Source organism: Trichomycterus rosablanca, chromosome 9, assembly GCF_030014385.1.
Source record: "Trichomycterus rosablanca isolate fTriRos1 chromosome 9, fTriRos1.hap1, whole genome shotgun sequence".
Classification (NCBI taxonomy): domain Eukaryota; kingdom Metazoa; phylum Chordata; class Actinopteri; order Siluriformes; family Trichomycteridae; genus Trichomycterus; species Trichomycterus rosablanca.
Genome location: NC_085996.1, coordinates 11,871,985 through 11,889,006, shown reverse-complemented (window position 1 = coordinate 11,889,006; position 17,022 = coordinate 11,871,985). Strand labels below are relative to the sequence as shown.

Here is a 17,022-nt window from a genome sequence, read left to right as displayed (position 1 = left end):
GGGGGGGCCCACAGCGCCCCTATAGCGCCGGCCCTGCTGGTGTTAATTCAGTTTCGCCCTAAGCCGAAAAAATATCTGCAATGCGCTCTGCCCACTGCGCTACTCAAACAGCGGAGTAATAAACAGGTTGTTATGCTGATACGCCTGCGCACACACGGCGTTACTAAGACTAAAAGTGAACACTACTTAAAATAATAATCAAACGCTTTCAACAGTTTCCTTCTGTTTCATACATATCGGCCTGTCTCAATCTAATCTGCAGCATTTCTCTCCCATTGATCAAATAAGGAACGATTCCGTATTTTCTGGGACGGTTGGCAACCCTAAGTGTTGACCACTATTGGCAGAATTAGTAAAGCATAATCAAAATATGAAATTTTGACAACTCATTGACGACTAAGGACTCAACAAAATTAAGGACAACATTAGGGCAAAGAAAATTGCTAAGGACCTCAAACCTCCAGGCAACAATTCCAGAAGTGTAACAAGTTCATCATGTCAGACCAAATGCCAACTACATAGCTTCTTTTCAAAGGCTATCTAATTTAACTTATCAGTCATTTTTTAACCCAATAGCTCTGCCCATACACACTTTATTGCACACATCACTCCTTACAACTGAACAAATCAGTATCAGCTTGTTAACCAATGCCTGACCGCTTGATGTTCACAATGTAATTACTGTCTTGGCTGTACTGCTTACATCGTTGCACTGTTTTTATAGTCTATTGTCACCATTTGCCACTTTCACTCTTCATTGTTATGCACTGGTTTTATATTATAGGTCACACATGGCTTAGTTTAGCCATTTGTGGTGATAGCCCAGTGTTTAGGGTTCTGGGCTATCGATTGAAATTTTAAAGGTTTGAATCCCAGCTATGCCAAGCAGCCACTGTTGGACCCGTGTATCCACAGAAGTTAACATTATTAAGCATTCTGAAAACTAAAATGCTTGTTCCCATGCTATACACTTTGTACACTTTCCTCTTTTCACATAATATTGACACAAGTGTGATATAATATTTTAGACAGCAGTGTTTTTTCTTTTTGGCTTATTATGTTATAATCAGTAGGGGTACAAAATGCAAGCCAGCAGTTTGCAATTAGTGACTTGCCACTTTTGGTATTGCAGTTGTTTCAACTTATTTACATTTACAAGATAAAATTTTAAAAAACATGAAATTTGACCAGTGATGTCTGGACTAACATTGCAGAAATCTGTATTTTTAAAATTTATTTTGCACATACTTCAATCATAATTTAATAAGGCATGGTTTTAAAATTAACATCAGTAAAAGGAAGAAAACAATTTACAATGAAAAAGTTAGAGATACTAATACACAGAGTATATACTAAAAGCAATTACATGAGGTTTGTGTGGCATTATTCAGGATTTATAAATTAAATATTGTTCTGACAATAATCACCACTAGGTCATTAACAGGGCTTAATAGGAGAGGATCAGAGAAACTAGATAAGCTAAATACATTGTTGAGAAACATTGTGTTGGTGAGTTTAATGTGTTATAATAATTAAAAAATACATCGGTTCACAGTATTTGTTTTAACTTGTTTATTGTATTAAAGAAAAAGAAAACAAAACTGCTTAATGGCAGCTTAAAAAACAGATATTGGTGGTTGGAGGTTATAATCATACAACTAATCGAACCACTGGAACATAACAGAAAGATAACCGAACCTAACCACTAAGTTATATAAATGTTAAATGTAATACAAATTTCTATAAAGTATAAATTGCAAATGTACATGCCATAACATTTGAAATTTAAATGAAAGGATGTCTAAAGACTTTGCTTTCAGTATTTATGAAAGACTGCCAAGAGGAATTCTGTATGACACCATTTGTAAAAATTAGCTTTTTTAAAGTTAGACTAGTGTATTAACAGCATCAGAATGTATGCAGAATTTAGATTACATTGGTTTCTGTGAAGTACTGAAATAACAAAAAAAGACAATGTAAAAATGTAAAGTTCGATAAAAAATAAAAATATATTTTAAAAAATACTTCCAATCCCACTTCAATGTAAATAAGATTAAGTCCCACAGTACAACACCCACCACTCAGATGTTAGTCATCTCAGCTGATCAAAAACACAAACATTCATCAGTGGAATCCTACACTGGGCATCATAAACAAACATTTATGGCATAGAAAAATTCAGCAGTTTGTAACAGTTACATGGATGGATCCCATGTCCAAAAAAATCCATGCAGCCCACAAAAACCTTTCCTCGCTGCTCTATTTGCCTGCCTGCTGAGCCTGGCGTCTTAGCAATACATAGATCTTTTCCTTAATCCAGTCCTTGTTGTTGGGCTGGTAGGTCTGTGTATCAGCCCGGTACCTGTCCAAATTAGAGAAATTAATGTATTTTCATCCACAACTTTGAGCAAATCACATACCACAAATGACAAGTGCCCAATGCCAGAGCAGAAAAATGCAAACTCAAATCCTGAAATATAAGACGTCTACACATTACTAATAGAAACTATGCCAGTTAACTTAGCATGCCAGCCTAGCAGCTCGATTACTGTAGCACACAAATGGTCATAGATACATCTGATTGTTAATGATATAAATAAAATCTAGTTTGCAATATTGGGTAGCAGCTTTTTCTCATAGTAAAACATGCCTTTGCGACAAACACCACTTCCTAAATGGTCTGGTTGTACGCAATTAATTTTGTTTAGCAAAAGAAAAATCAAGTTTACAGAGGACTATTTGTGTTTATTTACATACTAGCATAAGCAAACCACTCTTTTTTTTTTTTAATTGAGCAGCATTTAATGGTTACAGTCGAAATTGTGGTCAAGTGCACCCCTCTGCTACAATTATCCCTGATTTGACCTAAAACTTAATTGAAGCTTACTCTTTAAGTGATCTGAATCCACTGTATTTAATATAGCTGCTGACTATTGCCTTTGCTTTGTTTGTATAGGTTCTTTGTAACAGTTAGTGTTAACATGCACACACAGTCATGTAAAATCAAAGTTTCAATGCGGATATATAATTGCTGCTCACTTAGTACTAAACAAAAGCTAGTCCATACACAACTGCCTTAAAATCCATGCAACTTACACCAAACAGCTGAGGTCAGCCAGGTCATCGATGAAATCAAACAGCTGACTGATGTCGTAAGTGATGGAGGGACTGTTGGGATTCATTCTTTTCAGATGCTCCTCATACATTTTACACACTCCTAAAATCATAACAGTTGATGAGACTTAGTCATGTACTTCAAAGTATTTAAAAATAAATAAATAAAATAAAAAGGGCTCACCTTCCATGCACTCATTGACAGATTCATAATCGGCATATGTTCTTCCTTCTGGTCTTTTAGTTGGCTGAACGAGCAGAATTGTGTGAGACTGAAAGATAGATTGTGTTACTGACAAATATATGATTATTCTTGACTACAGCTGATTACTTATTTGCACCCACAAAAGAAGTCCAGCACACTTCACCTTACCCAGGGCTTAGAATAATACCAATACTTCTTTTTTCCTGTCCATTTGACAAGTACATGATTGAACACATTTGTGAACGTTTCTTGGGTAAAGAAGTATGGTCTAAAACAAACTGCCATTACATACAGTGGGGGCCAAAAATCTGAGATCACTAATGAACATTCTCCTATTTGGCCATTTTCATTTAATGTTTTCCTTTCCAAAACATGTAATCAATATACCAATTTTAATACAAAGTTAAACCTTTTCAAAATACACACTGTATTTTTATATAAACAGAATAATGCAAAATCAATAGTGGATTTCAGACTTTAGTCCACCACTGATGTCCATCAGAAGTGCATGTAAACATATACGCTCTAAGAACGGCTGAATCCCAAATGGCTTTGTCTTGGACACATAGTGCACTAGTTGGCGTGTACAAATCACTTGTTCGAATAATATGTAGTGCACCAACGAAGGGAGATCAGTTTGGTTTATGGCTAACTAACGATTAGCTACACAGAATCTGACAAACTCGCGTAGGAATCACAAACATTTATATAATTCGTGTTTATATAATTTAGGAGCTCAATTTTAAGTCGTGACAGGTTGTAGAAGCATTTAAAGCATACATTTCATTGTGAAAACCGTATTTGTTTAGGAAGTTAACTCTAAGCTTGTTAGAAAATACGCTAACATGCAATGCTAACAGGCTACATGTATAAATGAGCTAGCAGGCCCTAACAAAACAGTAGTAGCAGGTAATAAAGACACCAGTAACACACTGTTTGATATGAAACATGATTTAAAATAAAAACACTTGAGTACATACCATGTTTGGACCAAATAAAGTCTCAGAGGACAGTTCAGTTTCCAGTGTGCTTTTTCTAGAACAGCTGCAGAGAACTGAACAGAACAAAAGTCATATTCCGGTGACGAGTTATTTCACCGCTTATCAAAATAAAAGTATCATCAGTGTGTGTGTGTGTGTGTGTGTGTGTGTGTGTGTGTGTGTGTGTGTGTGTGTGTGTGTGTGTGTGTGTGTGTGTGTGTGTGTGTGTGTGTGTGTGTGTGTGTGTGTGTGTGTGTGTGTGTGTGTGTGTGTATAATATACAGTATAATCTATTTATTGTTTCTCTACTTTTAAATCCCAATTTAAAACTCACCTCTTCAAGCTAGCCTACTACTAATCTTTAATCTTTCAAACTTTATTGGTACTACTACCTCCAATATATGTCTAACTGTGATTACATTTGACTGTTGAGAGTTTGTACCGATTTTTTTTTTTAATTTTATTTCATTTATTTTATTTCATTTATTTTATTGCATTTATCTTATTGATTTATATTACATTTTAATGGTTTATTGATGTCTGTTACTTTCTTGCTTTTGTAAGGTGTGCTTGAGTGTTTTGAAAGGCGCCATAAATAAAATGGATTATGTGTGTGAGTGTGTGTGTGTGTGTGAATATATGCAACATACATACATACATGAATGCAGACAGTACCTATCAAAATTTTTAGGCCACTAGTAAATATTTCTTAGTCGCTTTATTACAATACACAATAATTTATTACAATACCTTCTCTAATTTCCTTCGGGATCAATAAAGTATCTATCTATCTAATCTATCTATCCATCCATCCATCCATCCATCCATCCATCCATCCATCTATCCATCCATCCATCCATCCATCCATCTATCTATCCATCTATCTATCTATAGCCAGAAATTGGATTATATGTCTAATGAAACAACACACACATATAAATTTGGTTTGAGTCATTTTGAAGAACAAAGAACAATTTTAAAGCTACAATAGGTGTGACTAGTTAGTTAATGTAAACTAATGAAGGTTTTCCATTATGCCCTACTTACCCTATTAATGCCCTAGGATGAGATTCACAAATACACAGAATTAAAAATTGTGTGAAACAGTGTATATATTGAAAGAGCAAATCAAAGCATGTGAATTATACTGAGAAAACATTTACATTCTTTTTGTTAATAAAAGTTTGGACTTTGATAAAGACCAAGTCACATTTTATTATTTATTAATGCAGAAGTCCTAAACCTGAGATCAAAATGAAGCTATGACAATAAGTCAGGAAAATTTAAATAAAAACAGATAACACTTTTAGCACCTTTTGTATTTTATTAAAACAGTACAAAGACAGCATGTTGATTTATTCTACAATCATTTGGGGACTAACTGTAAAAGTGAGCATATTTGTTTTTTGACCAATTACTGCTTGATGTAACACTTAATATGCTAAACAGTCCTGTAACTCAGTCATATACTGTGCTTTATAATATACTATATATTTTCAATAGGATACAGGTCTGGACTGCAGGCAGGCATAGCAACTGTCCCCTTTAACTGCAAAGTCACACTGTTGTGAATCTGGATTGGCATTGTCTTGCTTTACCGAGCAGAGACATCCCTTAAAAAAATGTCTAAATGGCAGGCTATGTTTCTCCATATGCGTACGCATTCCTCAGCAGTAATAGTGCCTTCACTAACACAACCCATACCATGACAAATACTGGCTGTTAGAATTTTGTTTGTTTTTTGTCTTTGGCCTTAAGAACGTTTAATTTCATTTATATTCCTTAATTGAAATGTATACACACATGTATGTACATGACTTCATATAAGAGAAAGAAGTGTTTGGAACCAGGCCTGACCAGGATAAAGAAATTAAATAAAAATCCTGCATTCGTTTCTACTGTCTCGCCATATCTGCATTTGGACACTAGGTGGGGACATCTCCCACGTAACTGATACTGTGCCATGTGCGTAATTGCGCACAAATTATCTGGTTTAATCTAGTTAATAGTATTAATCATTGAGCAGATCTGTGAAATTCTAGTATAAATGCATGTGTACCATGATGGAATTCAGACTGAGAGGGCAACAAAGACTCAATGCTCTTTCAAAATTAGGCATAAATTCTTACAGATGCATACTTCAGATCTGTAAATTTTCTTAGAGAAAGTAATGCAATTTTAGACCGAAATAAGAGAACTGGACAGCAGATTGCCTTCTGTCCTGCAAAACTGTACTTTATTTCACATTTACATATCTCTCTCTCTCTCTCTCTCTCTCTCACTCAGTCACTTACTACTCCGTGTGCTCTCTCCACACCTCTTGTTGCTTCATGAGGCTCTTTCTGTTGTTACTGGACACTTGGGCAGGATTAGTATTTGCTTGGACGATCGAACTGCGAACTGCTATGTAGGAATTAAAATCAGCCGAAGGTAAAGTAAGTATATTCCTAATTTTTGTCTGATTTGGATAGCGTGTTTATAGTTGTTAATCATATGGGTCAGTATATGGAACCCTGGAAGACTGGACAACTCAAACCTTTAAAATAAAACGATTTTTTTATTAAAGTTTTAATTTGCAAATCTGCCCACATGCATAGATACTTCCACTAAGCCCTTGATGTTCAATGCATTTAAAGTCAAAAGTTTACATACAATTGAAACATGTAAAGTCTTATGTAATTTTTATTCATTAGGGAAAATATAAAACACTGTGGCAATGTGGATTATACTGAGGTTAAAACACTTTTAATGTTATAAGGCTTGTAGTATTTTTAATCCAGCAAATACATACCAATTGTACACAAAATTAGAAGAAAAATGCCACACTTAAGTAAGTTCTTTGTAAATAATGTGTTAACTAATTTTAAATAAAAAATGTTTTTTTTACGTAAAAATGACATTTGACATAGGGTGCCTAAATTTCCATGCGTGAATGATTAAAACAAATAGCTCTTTCATTTATTTAGAATACAGCACACCTAACATATGGTAGTATTGAATGTTCCCTAAGCTGCATACTGCACAAGCTTGTTTGACCTTCATCAGACACTTGATAAAGTTTTGGTTGAATCTTTGACCACTCTATCATATTAAGAGATTTAAGGATTTTAGGAAGGATTTTAACATCATGTTTTACACACTTTGGTTACATTTATGACAGAAACAACATTTAGTTCACAAGTTAAATGTCAAACACAGTCATGGAAAATTTTGTATCTCTAATTCACCTCATTTGCATGTCTTTGGACTGTGGGATGAAACCGGAGCTCCCGGGGAAAACCCACACAGACTCCACACAGAAAGGACATGGACCACCCCATCTGGGGATCGAACCCAGGAGCTTCTTGCTGTGAGGCGACAGTGCCATCCCATATGGAGAGAAATTAGTGCCGACTGAAATGCAGTCACAACAGTGGAAAAATCTGAAATGCAAAAGCTAAACCTCTATTACATTGTTTTTACATCTCTATATCTTTGTGTCAGAATTGTATAGAACTGACTGTAAAATTTAATCACGGCATAGCTTTATTGCTTTCCACCATGTTGTGCTTCAAACATCTGTGTCATTGCAATCATTACAGTGAAAAAAGTTCAATGCAGTGCAGGTGAGACTGTTTAAATCAAACTGACATGACTAAAAGGTGCCAAAATGAAAAGTTAAAGATCCATCGCATTGATTTAACATTGTTCAACCTCTTAACAGTAAAACAATACATGTAGGTTTGCATTTAAAAGAATGAAATCCTGAATACATGCTTGAAATGATATAAACTGTGTGGTGCTTTGAATGTGCCAATAGAAACAGTACATTCAATGTATTTCAGTCCATGCAGTGCAGTATTTGTGCCAGAATGAAAAGTAAAGACAATCCAATGGCAAGCCTGACCTCAAATGTAGATCTGCATTTTTGACCCTGATTTGTTTAATGTTGACCAATCAAATTAAAAATTATTTGTCAATACCTACCAGGCAGAATAGAAAGCGGCATCACGTCATTCTTAAGTCTTTATTTTTGCAACAATTTGCAAATGCTTAGGCTAATTCTTATTCTTTATTTAGGTGGACCACCAGATGTCTGACCATGTTTAAACAGCAGTACTGGCCCCTCCTATACCACTATTAGAACTGCCTCAGAGCTGCATTATCATTCCAGATGCATAAAGGATACACTTAAACTCTCAAAATGTGGGCAACACCAAAAAGGACATATTCAGAGGCGAGTGAGGATGTGGAGATCACAGTAAACATAGGCGGCTCCAGACATGTACTGTCCACCAGTTCCCTTGAGCGCTACCCATCTACACGTCTGGCAAAACTTGCATGTTGTTTGGAGGACAGCTCGTCCGACTTCTCTGTGCTTTGCGACGATTACGACCCGACGACGCGTGAGTTCTTCTTCGACCGTGACCCAGATGCATTCCGGTGTATTGCCGAGGTATATCAGTATGATGAGGTACACATGGCAAGAGGAACTTGCCCAGTACGCTTTAGGAAGGAGATGGAGTTTTGGGAAGTGGACTTGGATCTGCTTGACGACTGCTGCAAAAGCAACCTGAGAGAGGTCGAGGATGAGCTTGCTGAGATCGCCGAGAAGGTGCGTGCTATTATGGATGACATGGAAGGGACCCCGGCAAGTGACGGCTGGGGAAAATGCAGGGCCTTTCTATGGAGGTTGATGGAAAAACCAGAGTCATCTTGGGCTGCCCGTGCTATTGCCCTGCTCTCATTTCTGTTTGTTCTTATCTCATCTGTGGTGATGTGCGTGGGCACGGTGCCTGAACTGCACGTTCAGGACGAGGACGGAAACAGAACTGAAAATCCAGTCCTGGAGGCCATTGAGACGGCGTGTATTATTTGGTTCACGGTGGAATACATTCTGCGCCTGGCAGCGTCACCAAACAAGCTGCACTTTGCCCTTTCTTTTATGAACGTAGTGGACTTGCTGGCAATCGCACCTTTCTATGTGCTTTTGTTGTTGTCGTACCTCGGTGCTGCTGTGCTCCAGCTGGCGACAGTACAACAGGCAGTTCAGGCACTGCGCGTGATGCGAGTGGCACGTGTCCTTAAGCTGGCGCGCCACTCCTCTGGCCTGCAGACGCTGACCTATGCTCTGAGAAGCAGCTTCAAGGAGCTCGGGTTGTTGCTCATGTACATGGGCGTGGGTATCTTTCTGTTCTCAGCACTTGGCTACACAGTGGAGCAGAGCCACCCAGAGACCATGTTTACCAGCATCCCTCAGTCTTTCTGGTGGGCCATTATCACCATGACCACAGTGGGCTATGGTGATATTTATCCCAAGACCACACTTGGTCGGTGCAACGCTGCTGTCAGTTTCCTGTGTGGTGTCATTGCTATCGCCCTGCCCATACACCCCATCATTAACAACTTTGTGGTGTTCTACAGCAAGCAGCGTGTTCTCGAAACTGCAGCTAAACATGAGATAGAGCTCATGGAGCTGCGATCTAAAGAAGGAGAACCCACTGATACTGCAAGTTTAGAATTAAGATCAAGTCAACCGGTTGGTGAGACTGAGTTAGCATGGGATGGCACTTCCGTCTTAAAAAGAAGGCCAAATTCTATTACTCAAGGACACTGGTCCGGGTGTACCCACACAGAGAATCAAGAATAATTAGACTATTGAATGTTGATGTGTATTTACAGTACATATTTACGGTGTTTGTGGCACAAAGTCACAGTTAATATTTTGTAAGTTATTAAAATGACTATCTGAACAGACATATGACTAATTAACTTGACTATGTTTTTAAAGTAAACATCAGTTTAGTGTTTTAAACTGCCAGTCAAAGGTTTTTGAACGCTGGACATTTCTTTTGTTTTATTGCAGACAAAAACAGTGAATCAAAGACTAAAGTGATGATGAAGGATAGAAATTGTTGTTAAATCCAAATGATAAATCACAGAATGTTAATTATTTACGTTTCCATGCCAAAAAATGACAATATACAGTAATAATGATAGTAATGATAGTAGTACAGTGGTACCATGGTCCCGTGGACTTGCATATACACCGATCAGCCATAACATTAAAACCACCTCCTTGTTTCTACACTCACTGTCCATTTTATCGGCTTGACTTACCATATAGAAGCACTTTGTAGTTCTACAATTACTGACTGTAGTCCATCTATTTCTCTGCATGCTTTGTTAGCCCCCTTTCATGCTGTTCTTCAATGGTCAGAACTCTCCCAGGACCACCACAAAGTAGGTATTACTTGGGTGGTGGATCATTCTTAGCACTGCAGTGACACTGACAAGGTGGTGGTGTGTTAGTGTGTGTTGTGCTGGTATGAGTGGATACAACACAGCAGTGCTAATGGAGCCAACAGCACCCTGTGGGCAGCGTCCTGTGACCACTGATGAAGGTCTAGAAGATGACCGACTCAAACAGCAGCAATAGATGAGCGATCGTCTCTGACTTTACATCTACAAGGTGGACCAACTAGGTAGGAGTGTCTAATAGAGTGGACGGTGAGTGGACACGATATTTAAAAACTCCAGCAGCGCTGCTGTGTCTGATCCACTCATACCAGCACAACACACACCACCACCATGTCAGTGTCACTGCAGTACTGAGAATGATCCACCACCTAAATAATACCTGCTCTGTGGTAGCCCTGTGGGGGTCCTGACCATTGAAGAACAGGGTAAAAGCAGGCTTAAAAAAGTATGTAGAGAAACAGATGGACTACAGTCAGTAATTGTAGAACTACAAAGTGCTCCTATATGGTAAGTGGAGCTGATAAAATGGACAGTGAGTTTAGAAACAAGGAGGTGGTTTTAATGTTATGGCTGATCAGTGTATTTTAGGTTGTTTTTGACACGTATACACTGAAAATAACACAAATATAATATAAAAACACTGAAATAAAAAGCTGATTCCTACAATTTCTCAGAACCCCAATTTCTTTACAATTTCTCTAAAAATCCCAATAAACACAGATACATGTGGAGCTTTCAGAGTGAATCTGACGGTTATTTCCACACAAATGCAGTTTCGTCTCATGTGCACACCTTGATGATGTATTACCGTCAATCAAGCCGAACACAGAAAACGACTGTTCATTGTTAATTTGAAATTAAATAAATAAATTTTTAAAATACAAACTGAACACGTTGAGTTTAAGGGAAATGTTGAGTCTAAGCGTACAATTTTCTCATCAAAGGGCATTGAGTTTCAAAGATTTTGAGTTTAGGGGACGTTAAGTTACAAGGTACCACTGTAGTAGTAATGATTATAATTCGCAAGTTGTAGTAATGCAAATATACCAGTGTAAGTAGCAGTATTAATGTATATAGTGTCAAAGTTCTTCATTATTAAATATTGTAAAAAAGCAGATTGTTTTTTTGTTAAACATTAGAAATTTTAAACAATTGAATTTGAAAGAAAATATTACAAAAAATATTGTCTGTCTCCTATAAGATCTGTGTACCCAGGAAAACATAAAGGGTACCGGCATCTGCACCAGCAGAAAACTGACCAGAATGAGCCCATCATCATGGTTTCAGTTTGTTTGTTTGTTTATTAGGATTTTAACGTCATGTTTTACACTTTTTGGTTACATTCATGACAGGAACGGTACTTACTCATTACACAAGGTTCATCAGTTCACACGGTTCTATCGATCACAGTCATGGACAAATTTGTATCTCCAATTCACCTCACTTGCATGTCTTTGGACTGTGGGAGGAAACTGGAGCACCCGGAGTAAACCCACGCAGACACGGGGAGAACATGCAAACTCCACACAGAAAGGACCCGGACCGCCCCACCTGGGGATCGAACCCAGGACCTTCTTGCTGTGAGGCAACAGTGCTACCCACTGAGCCACCGTGCCACCCTCATGGTCTCAGAGAATAGCAGGTTGCCAAAAGAAGAGCCGGCAACTTTGTGAGGAAGAAACCATGACAAATTGAAACACTCCCAACTGGAGCAATGTAACGCCTAATGAGGTACAGGCAACACATCAATCATGTGTGCCTTCATGTCTCTTATGCCTACAATAATTGGCAAGGCAGAAGAACATGATTCTGTAACCGTGCCCTCTGCTGATCTCCATGATAGATGAGCCTATTATAAAAACTAATATGAATTGTGCAAAGTAAAAGTAGTTCAGTATTATTTTGTTGACATTTCCTGTGGTTAAAGCAATTATTGGTCCATTTGCAAGTCTGAAAGTTTTCAGGCATCTTCTGATGTATGAAAAATAGATGAGTAAGTTACTTCACCAAAATGACATATTAAAAGCAGTTAAACACATTACAATACTATTTGACATTTAAGAATTATGTTGCATTAAAACGTTCTTGGAATGAAACCTCCTCCTGCCATTTTATATATGAAAGCATTTATAGATGCATGATTTAAAAAGCTTACTGAACACGGCATGCACCAAGAGATCCCAAAAAAAGAATTAGCCTGTTTAACACATGATGGTAACTGATCACACAGGTCAGAAGCTGACGTGTTTGCAATAGCTGTATGTTTTCATAAATACATAATAATGTGTTAATGTTTATTACCTGCACATTTATTTTAAATAAAAAAAACTACTTTCTAAGTGATTTCAACCGTCTTACCATGGCTGTCCTCTGTATTACCACTTCCTTCAGTGCAACACTTAAGGCTTTAGTGTTCCAAACCAAATTCTGCTCACTTAGTTGTGTTAATGCAACCAGAAGTGCGCAATATCTTTTCTGTTTGTTTTCTTAACCCACAGTGACGAGAGTAAGCTGTTTCTTTTACTTTTTATTCTGTCCATTTTATCAGCTCCACTTACCATATAGAAGCACTTTGTAGTGCTACAATTACTGACTGTAGTCCATCTGTTTCTCTGCATGCTTTTTAAGCCTGCTTTTACCCTGTTCTTCAATGATCAGGACCCCCACAGGTCCACCACAGAGCAGGTATTATTTAGGTGGTGGATGATTCTCAGCACTGCAGTGACACTGACATGGTGGTGGTGTGTTAGTGTGTGTTGTGCTGGTATGAGTGGATCAGACACAGCAGCGCTGCTGGAGTTTTTAAACACCGTGTCCATTCACTGTCCACTCTATTAGACACTCATATTTAGTTGGTCCACTTTGTAGATGTAAAGTCAGAGATGATTGCTCGTCTATTGCTGCTGTTTGAGTTGGTCATCTTCTAGACCTTCATCAGTGGTCACAGGACGCTACCCATGGGCTGCTGTTGTCCGGATATTTTTGGTTGCTGGACTATTCTCAGTCCAGCAGTGACAGTGAGGTGTTTAAAAATTCCATCAGCGCTGCTGTGTCTGATCCACTCATACCAGCATAACACACACTAACACACCACCACCATGTCAGTGTCACTGCAGTGCCGAGAATTATCCACCACCTAAATAATACCTACTCTGTAGTGGTCCTGTGGGGGTCCTGACCATTGAAGAACAGCATGAAAGGGGGCCAACAAAGCATGCAGAGAAACAGATGGACTACAGTCAGTAATTGTAGAACTACAAAGTGCTCCTATATGATAAGTGAAGCAGATAAAAGGGACAGTGAGTGTAGAAACAAGGAGGTGGTTTTAATGTTATGGCTGATTGGTGTATAATCTAATTTGCTGCATTTTTTGATCCAGCAGTTTTTAAGTAACTCAGCGTTTTTATAGATGAAAAAAAATGAAATTCATAAATGGGATGACACTACTTGCCCTTTAAAAAGCAATACAGCAAGAATACTAGAAATCATTTAAATGTTCAACTCGTGAATATTCGTGAGAGTTTAAGACACTCTAAAGTACAGAACAGTCATCTATTGTAGGAAACTGTTTTATTAAAGCTGTTTTACTGGACGAATCTAATGACATGCTTTTATGAGCTTTTAAATGTTTGACCTCTAAATGCTGTTTGTAAGAGGGGGGTTTAAAATTCGCAACACTGCTTTATGCGTTTCTCAGCCCGAGAGCAATTCCAGGCTATTTGTCTCACACTGTGAGACAAGAGCAGACAAGAAGGCATAAGTGTGGTTTAAGGAAAGGCAGAGGCGTGAATTATGCATGTCTGTGTGCGTCTGAAAGGTGGGTGTGCAACAGGCGCACGTAAGTATTCAGTCCCCTTAAGCAATGGTTATACTTATGTTGTCTCAGATTGCACATTTTTGTGAGTGCTGCAGACTAAAATATTTAAAATGAATTTACTTCTATTTCCTGCAACACACTACCTTACATATTTAATTTAATAGACTATCAGTATAAAAGAGACAACAAAACATATCTATCTAATAATAAGGAGCAATAAGAATACAAGACCTGAGACTACGGCTTTACTGTGCAGGTCAGACTGTTCCCTTAAACGTAGTCAACAAACTAGAAATCGAAATGGTCACAAAAGTGTAAAAATGTTTATACGCTGATCAGCCATAACATTAAAACCACCTCCTTGTAGTCCATCTGTTTCTCTACATACATTTTTAGCCTGCTTTCACCCTGTTCTTCAATGGTCAGGACTCTCCCAGGACCACCACAGAGTAGGTATTATTTAGGTGGTGGATCATTCATGGTGGTAGTGTGTTAGTGTGTGTTGTTCTGGTATGAGTGGATCAGACAAAGCGCTGCTGGAGTGTCCATTTACTGTCCACTCCTACCTAGTTGGTCCACCTTGTAGATGTAAAGTCAGAGACGATCGCTCATCTATTGCTGCTGTTTAAGTCGGTCATCTTCTAGACCTTCATCAGTGGTCACAGGATGCTACCTATGGGGCGCTGTTGGCTGGATATTTTTGGTTGGTGGACTTTTCTCAGTCCAGCAGTAACAGTTAGGTGTTTAAAAATTCCATCAGCGTTGCTGTGTCTGATCCACTCATACCAACACAACACACACTAACACACCACCACCATGCACACTGTCAGTGTCATAAAATATCCAGCACAATAAGAGCACTGACTGTAGCTATAGTCTCACTATACCGCTTATCCTAATCAGGGTTGCGGGGAAGGAGGGTGTGCTGGTGCCTATCCCAGCTCTCAATGGGCGTAAGGCATACAGAAACACGCACACACCTACGGGCAATTTTAGTATCGCCAATGAACATAACTGCATGTCTTTTGACTGTGGGAGGAAACTGGAGCACCCAGGTGAAACCTAAGCAGACAAGGGGAGAACATGCAAACTCCACACAGAAAAGAACCCAGATCGCCCTTTTTGCTGTGAGGCGACAGTGCTACCCACCAAGCCACTGTGCTGCCCTTGTAATTATAAACATTAAAGTTAATTTAAAACAGCGTGTGGATACTAATTTACAACATTTCATGCTTTGAATTGATTTTTATAGTTTTCTTATTCCTCTGGAAATAAGTGCTATAAAAACAAAGTTCCTAGTCAAAATAATTTCAATCCCAGTTCCTGATAATGATTTATGTTAAAAGGCGTTAGGGGATAAATCTTTGTTTTCTGTATGCATTGTGTGTGTGTGTGTGTGTGTGTGTGTGTTCTATGAAAGCAGGGGGCTAGCTATTTTATGTGGGCATGTTCTGTGGAGTCTGAGATACGGCGCAGAGCTGGCATGTGGGTGGACAAATGAGCAGACACTCTTAATAGCCCGCCATCAGCCCACGCCCCTCAGTCTCCTACCCACCACACACACATACACCCACATATATCCATACACACACACAATGCACTCAAGCCTTATTTCTTTAAATGTAGCAAGCCGAATAAACACAGAATTTATATTTTTTGTTGTTTAATAGTTCTGATTCAAATGCTTGAATGCAAATTTTAGATTATTGTGCATTACAATTGTTTTTTTTTTAAGTTTAGTCTTATGTTTGGTTATTATTATTATTTTTATTATTATATACTAGCCTTGGCATATGACAGAAGCCCTGGCATGGATTGGCACCCTGTTCCTGCCTTGCGCCCAGAGTTTAAAATCTATCCATCAATAGATTAGATTAGATCAGATTAGATTAGGTAGATAGATAGATAGATAGATAGATAGATAGATAGATAGATAGATAGATAGATAGATAGATAGATAGATAGATAGATAGATAGATAGATAGATAGATAGATAGATAGATAGATAGATAGATAGATAGATAGATAGATAGATAGCAAAGCCATTGCTTATAAACCCCACTGCTAATATGAGACCATGGTCTAAAAGAAGAACACACATCATACATTGTACAGCCGGGCTAAATCTTCCCGTCTGTCATAATTACCCATGGATCAGTATTGAATTACACACACTGTGTGGGTTAAACAGTCCATGGCTCTGAATCTAAAATCCATAAACTAGTACTTCAGTTTATGTATCTGTTCTTTTTTCCCAATTTAGTCATATACAACTACCCAGTTATATAATTCCTCAACTGTTGAGCAAGAAAGAAGAAAGGACATACCTAACACACAACCCCTCTGACATGTGTACAGTCGCCAACTGCTTCTCTTCACCTGCCAGAGACGGATTAACAGCTTTGTAGAGTCACACGCTGCTCTCCATTATTCACCATCTCTGTTCAGGCACCTTTAAACAGCCAGCAGAGGCCGCAGCTGCAGCAGTAATGAGGAATCCCTTAGAACCCTTCGATCTCTCCAAACAGTCAACCATTTCTGTGTAGGCACCCGGCCGGTCGATAGCACAGCTCAGATTTAAACTTTAGATCGTTGTGTCACCTGAACACACCAGGTTTGTCTGTTAGAACGTCCTACTGCAAATGAAAGTATTTCCCAGAAACATG

General features: G+C 38.3%; 2 protein-coding genes across 2 annotated transcripts; one reads left to right on the top strand and one right to left on the bottom strand.

The window, feature by feature from the left end:
• Positions 1 to 1,557: 1,557 nt before the first annotated feature.
• On the bottom strand, positions 1,558 to 4,406 carry erh (ERH mRNA splicing and mitosis factor). The gene is made up of 4 exons (XM_063001143.1): positions 4,300 to 4,406; positions 3,299 to 3,386; positions 3,097 to 3,217; positions 1,558 to 2,362 (listed from the first exon to the last, which is right to left on the bottom strand). Exons 1-4 carry the CDS (start codon positions 4,300 to 4,302, stop codon positions 2,260 to 2,262), a joined length of 315 nt encoding a protein of 104 aa, XP_062857213.1. The 5' UTR covers positions 4,303 to 4,406; the 3' UTR covers positions 1,558 to 2,259.
• Positions 4,407 to 8,438: 4,032 nt separating this feature from the next.
• On the top strand, positions 8,439 to 9,966 carry kcnf1a (potassium voltage-gated channel, subfamily F, member 1a). The gene has a single exon (XM_063001142.1). It carries the CDS (start codon positions 8,483 to 8,485, stop codon positions 9,926 to 9,928), a length of 1,446 nt encoding a protein of 481 aa, XP_062857212.1. The 5' UTR covers positions 8,439 to 8,482; the 3' UTR covers positions 9,929 to 9,966.
• The last annotated feature ends 7,056 nt before the right edge of the window (positions 9,967 to 17,022 follow it).

Coding starts and splice junctions, on each gene's coding strand:
- erh (XM_063001143.1), bottom strand. Junction 3,218..3,298: donor TGTCAATGAGTGCATGGAAG/GTGAGCCCTTTT, acceptor TTATGATTTTAG/GAGTGTGTAAAATGTATGAG. Junction 2,363..3,096: donor GCTGACCTCAGCTGTTTGGT/GTAAGTTGCATG, acceptor TAATTTGGACAG/GTACCGGGCTGATACACAGA.
- kcnf1a (XM_063001142.1), top strand. CDS start 8,483: ATGTGGGCAACACCAAAAAGGACATATTCAGAGGCGAGTGAGGATGTG.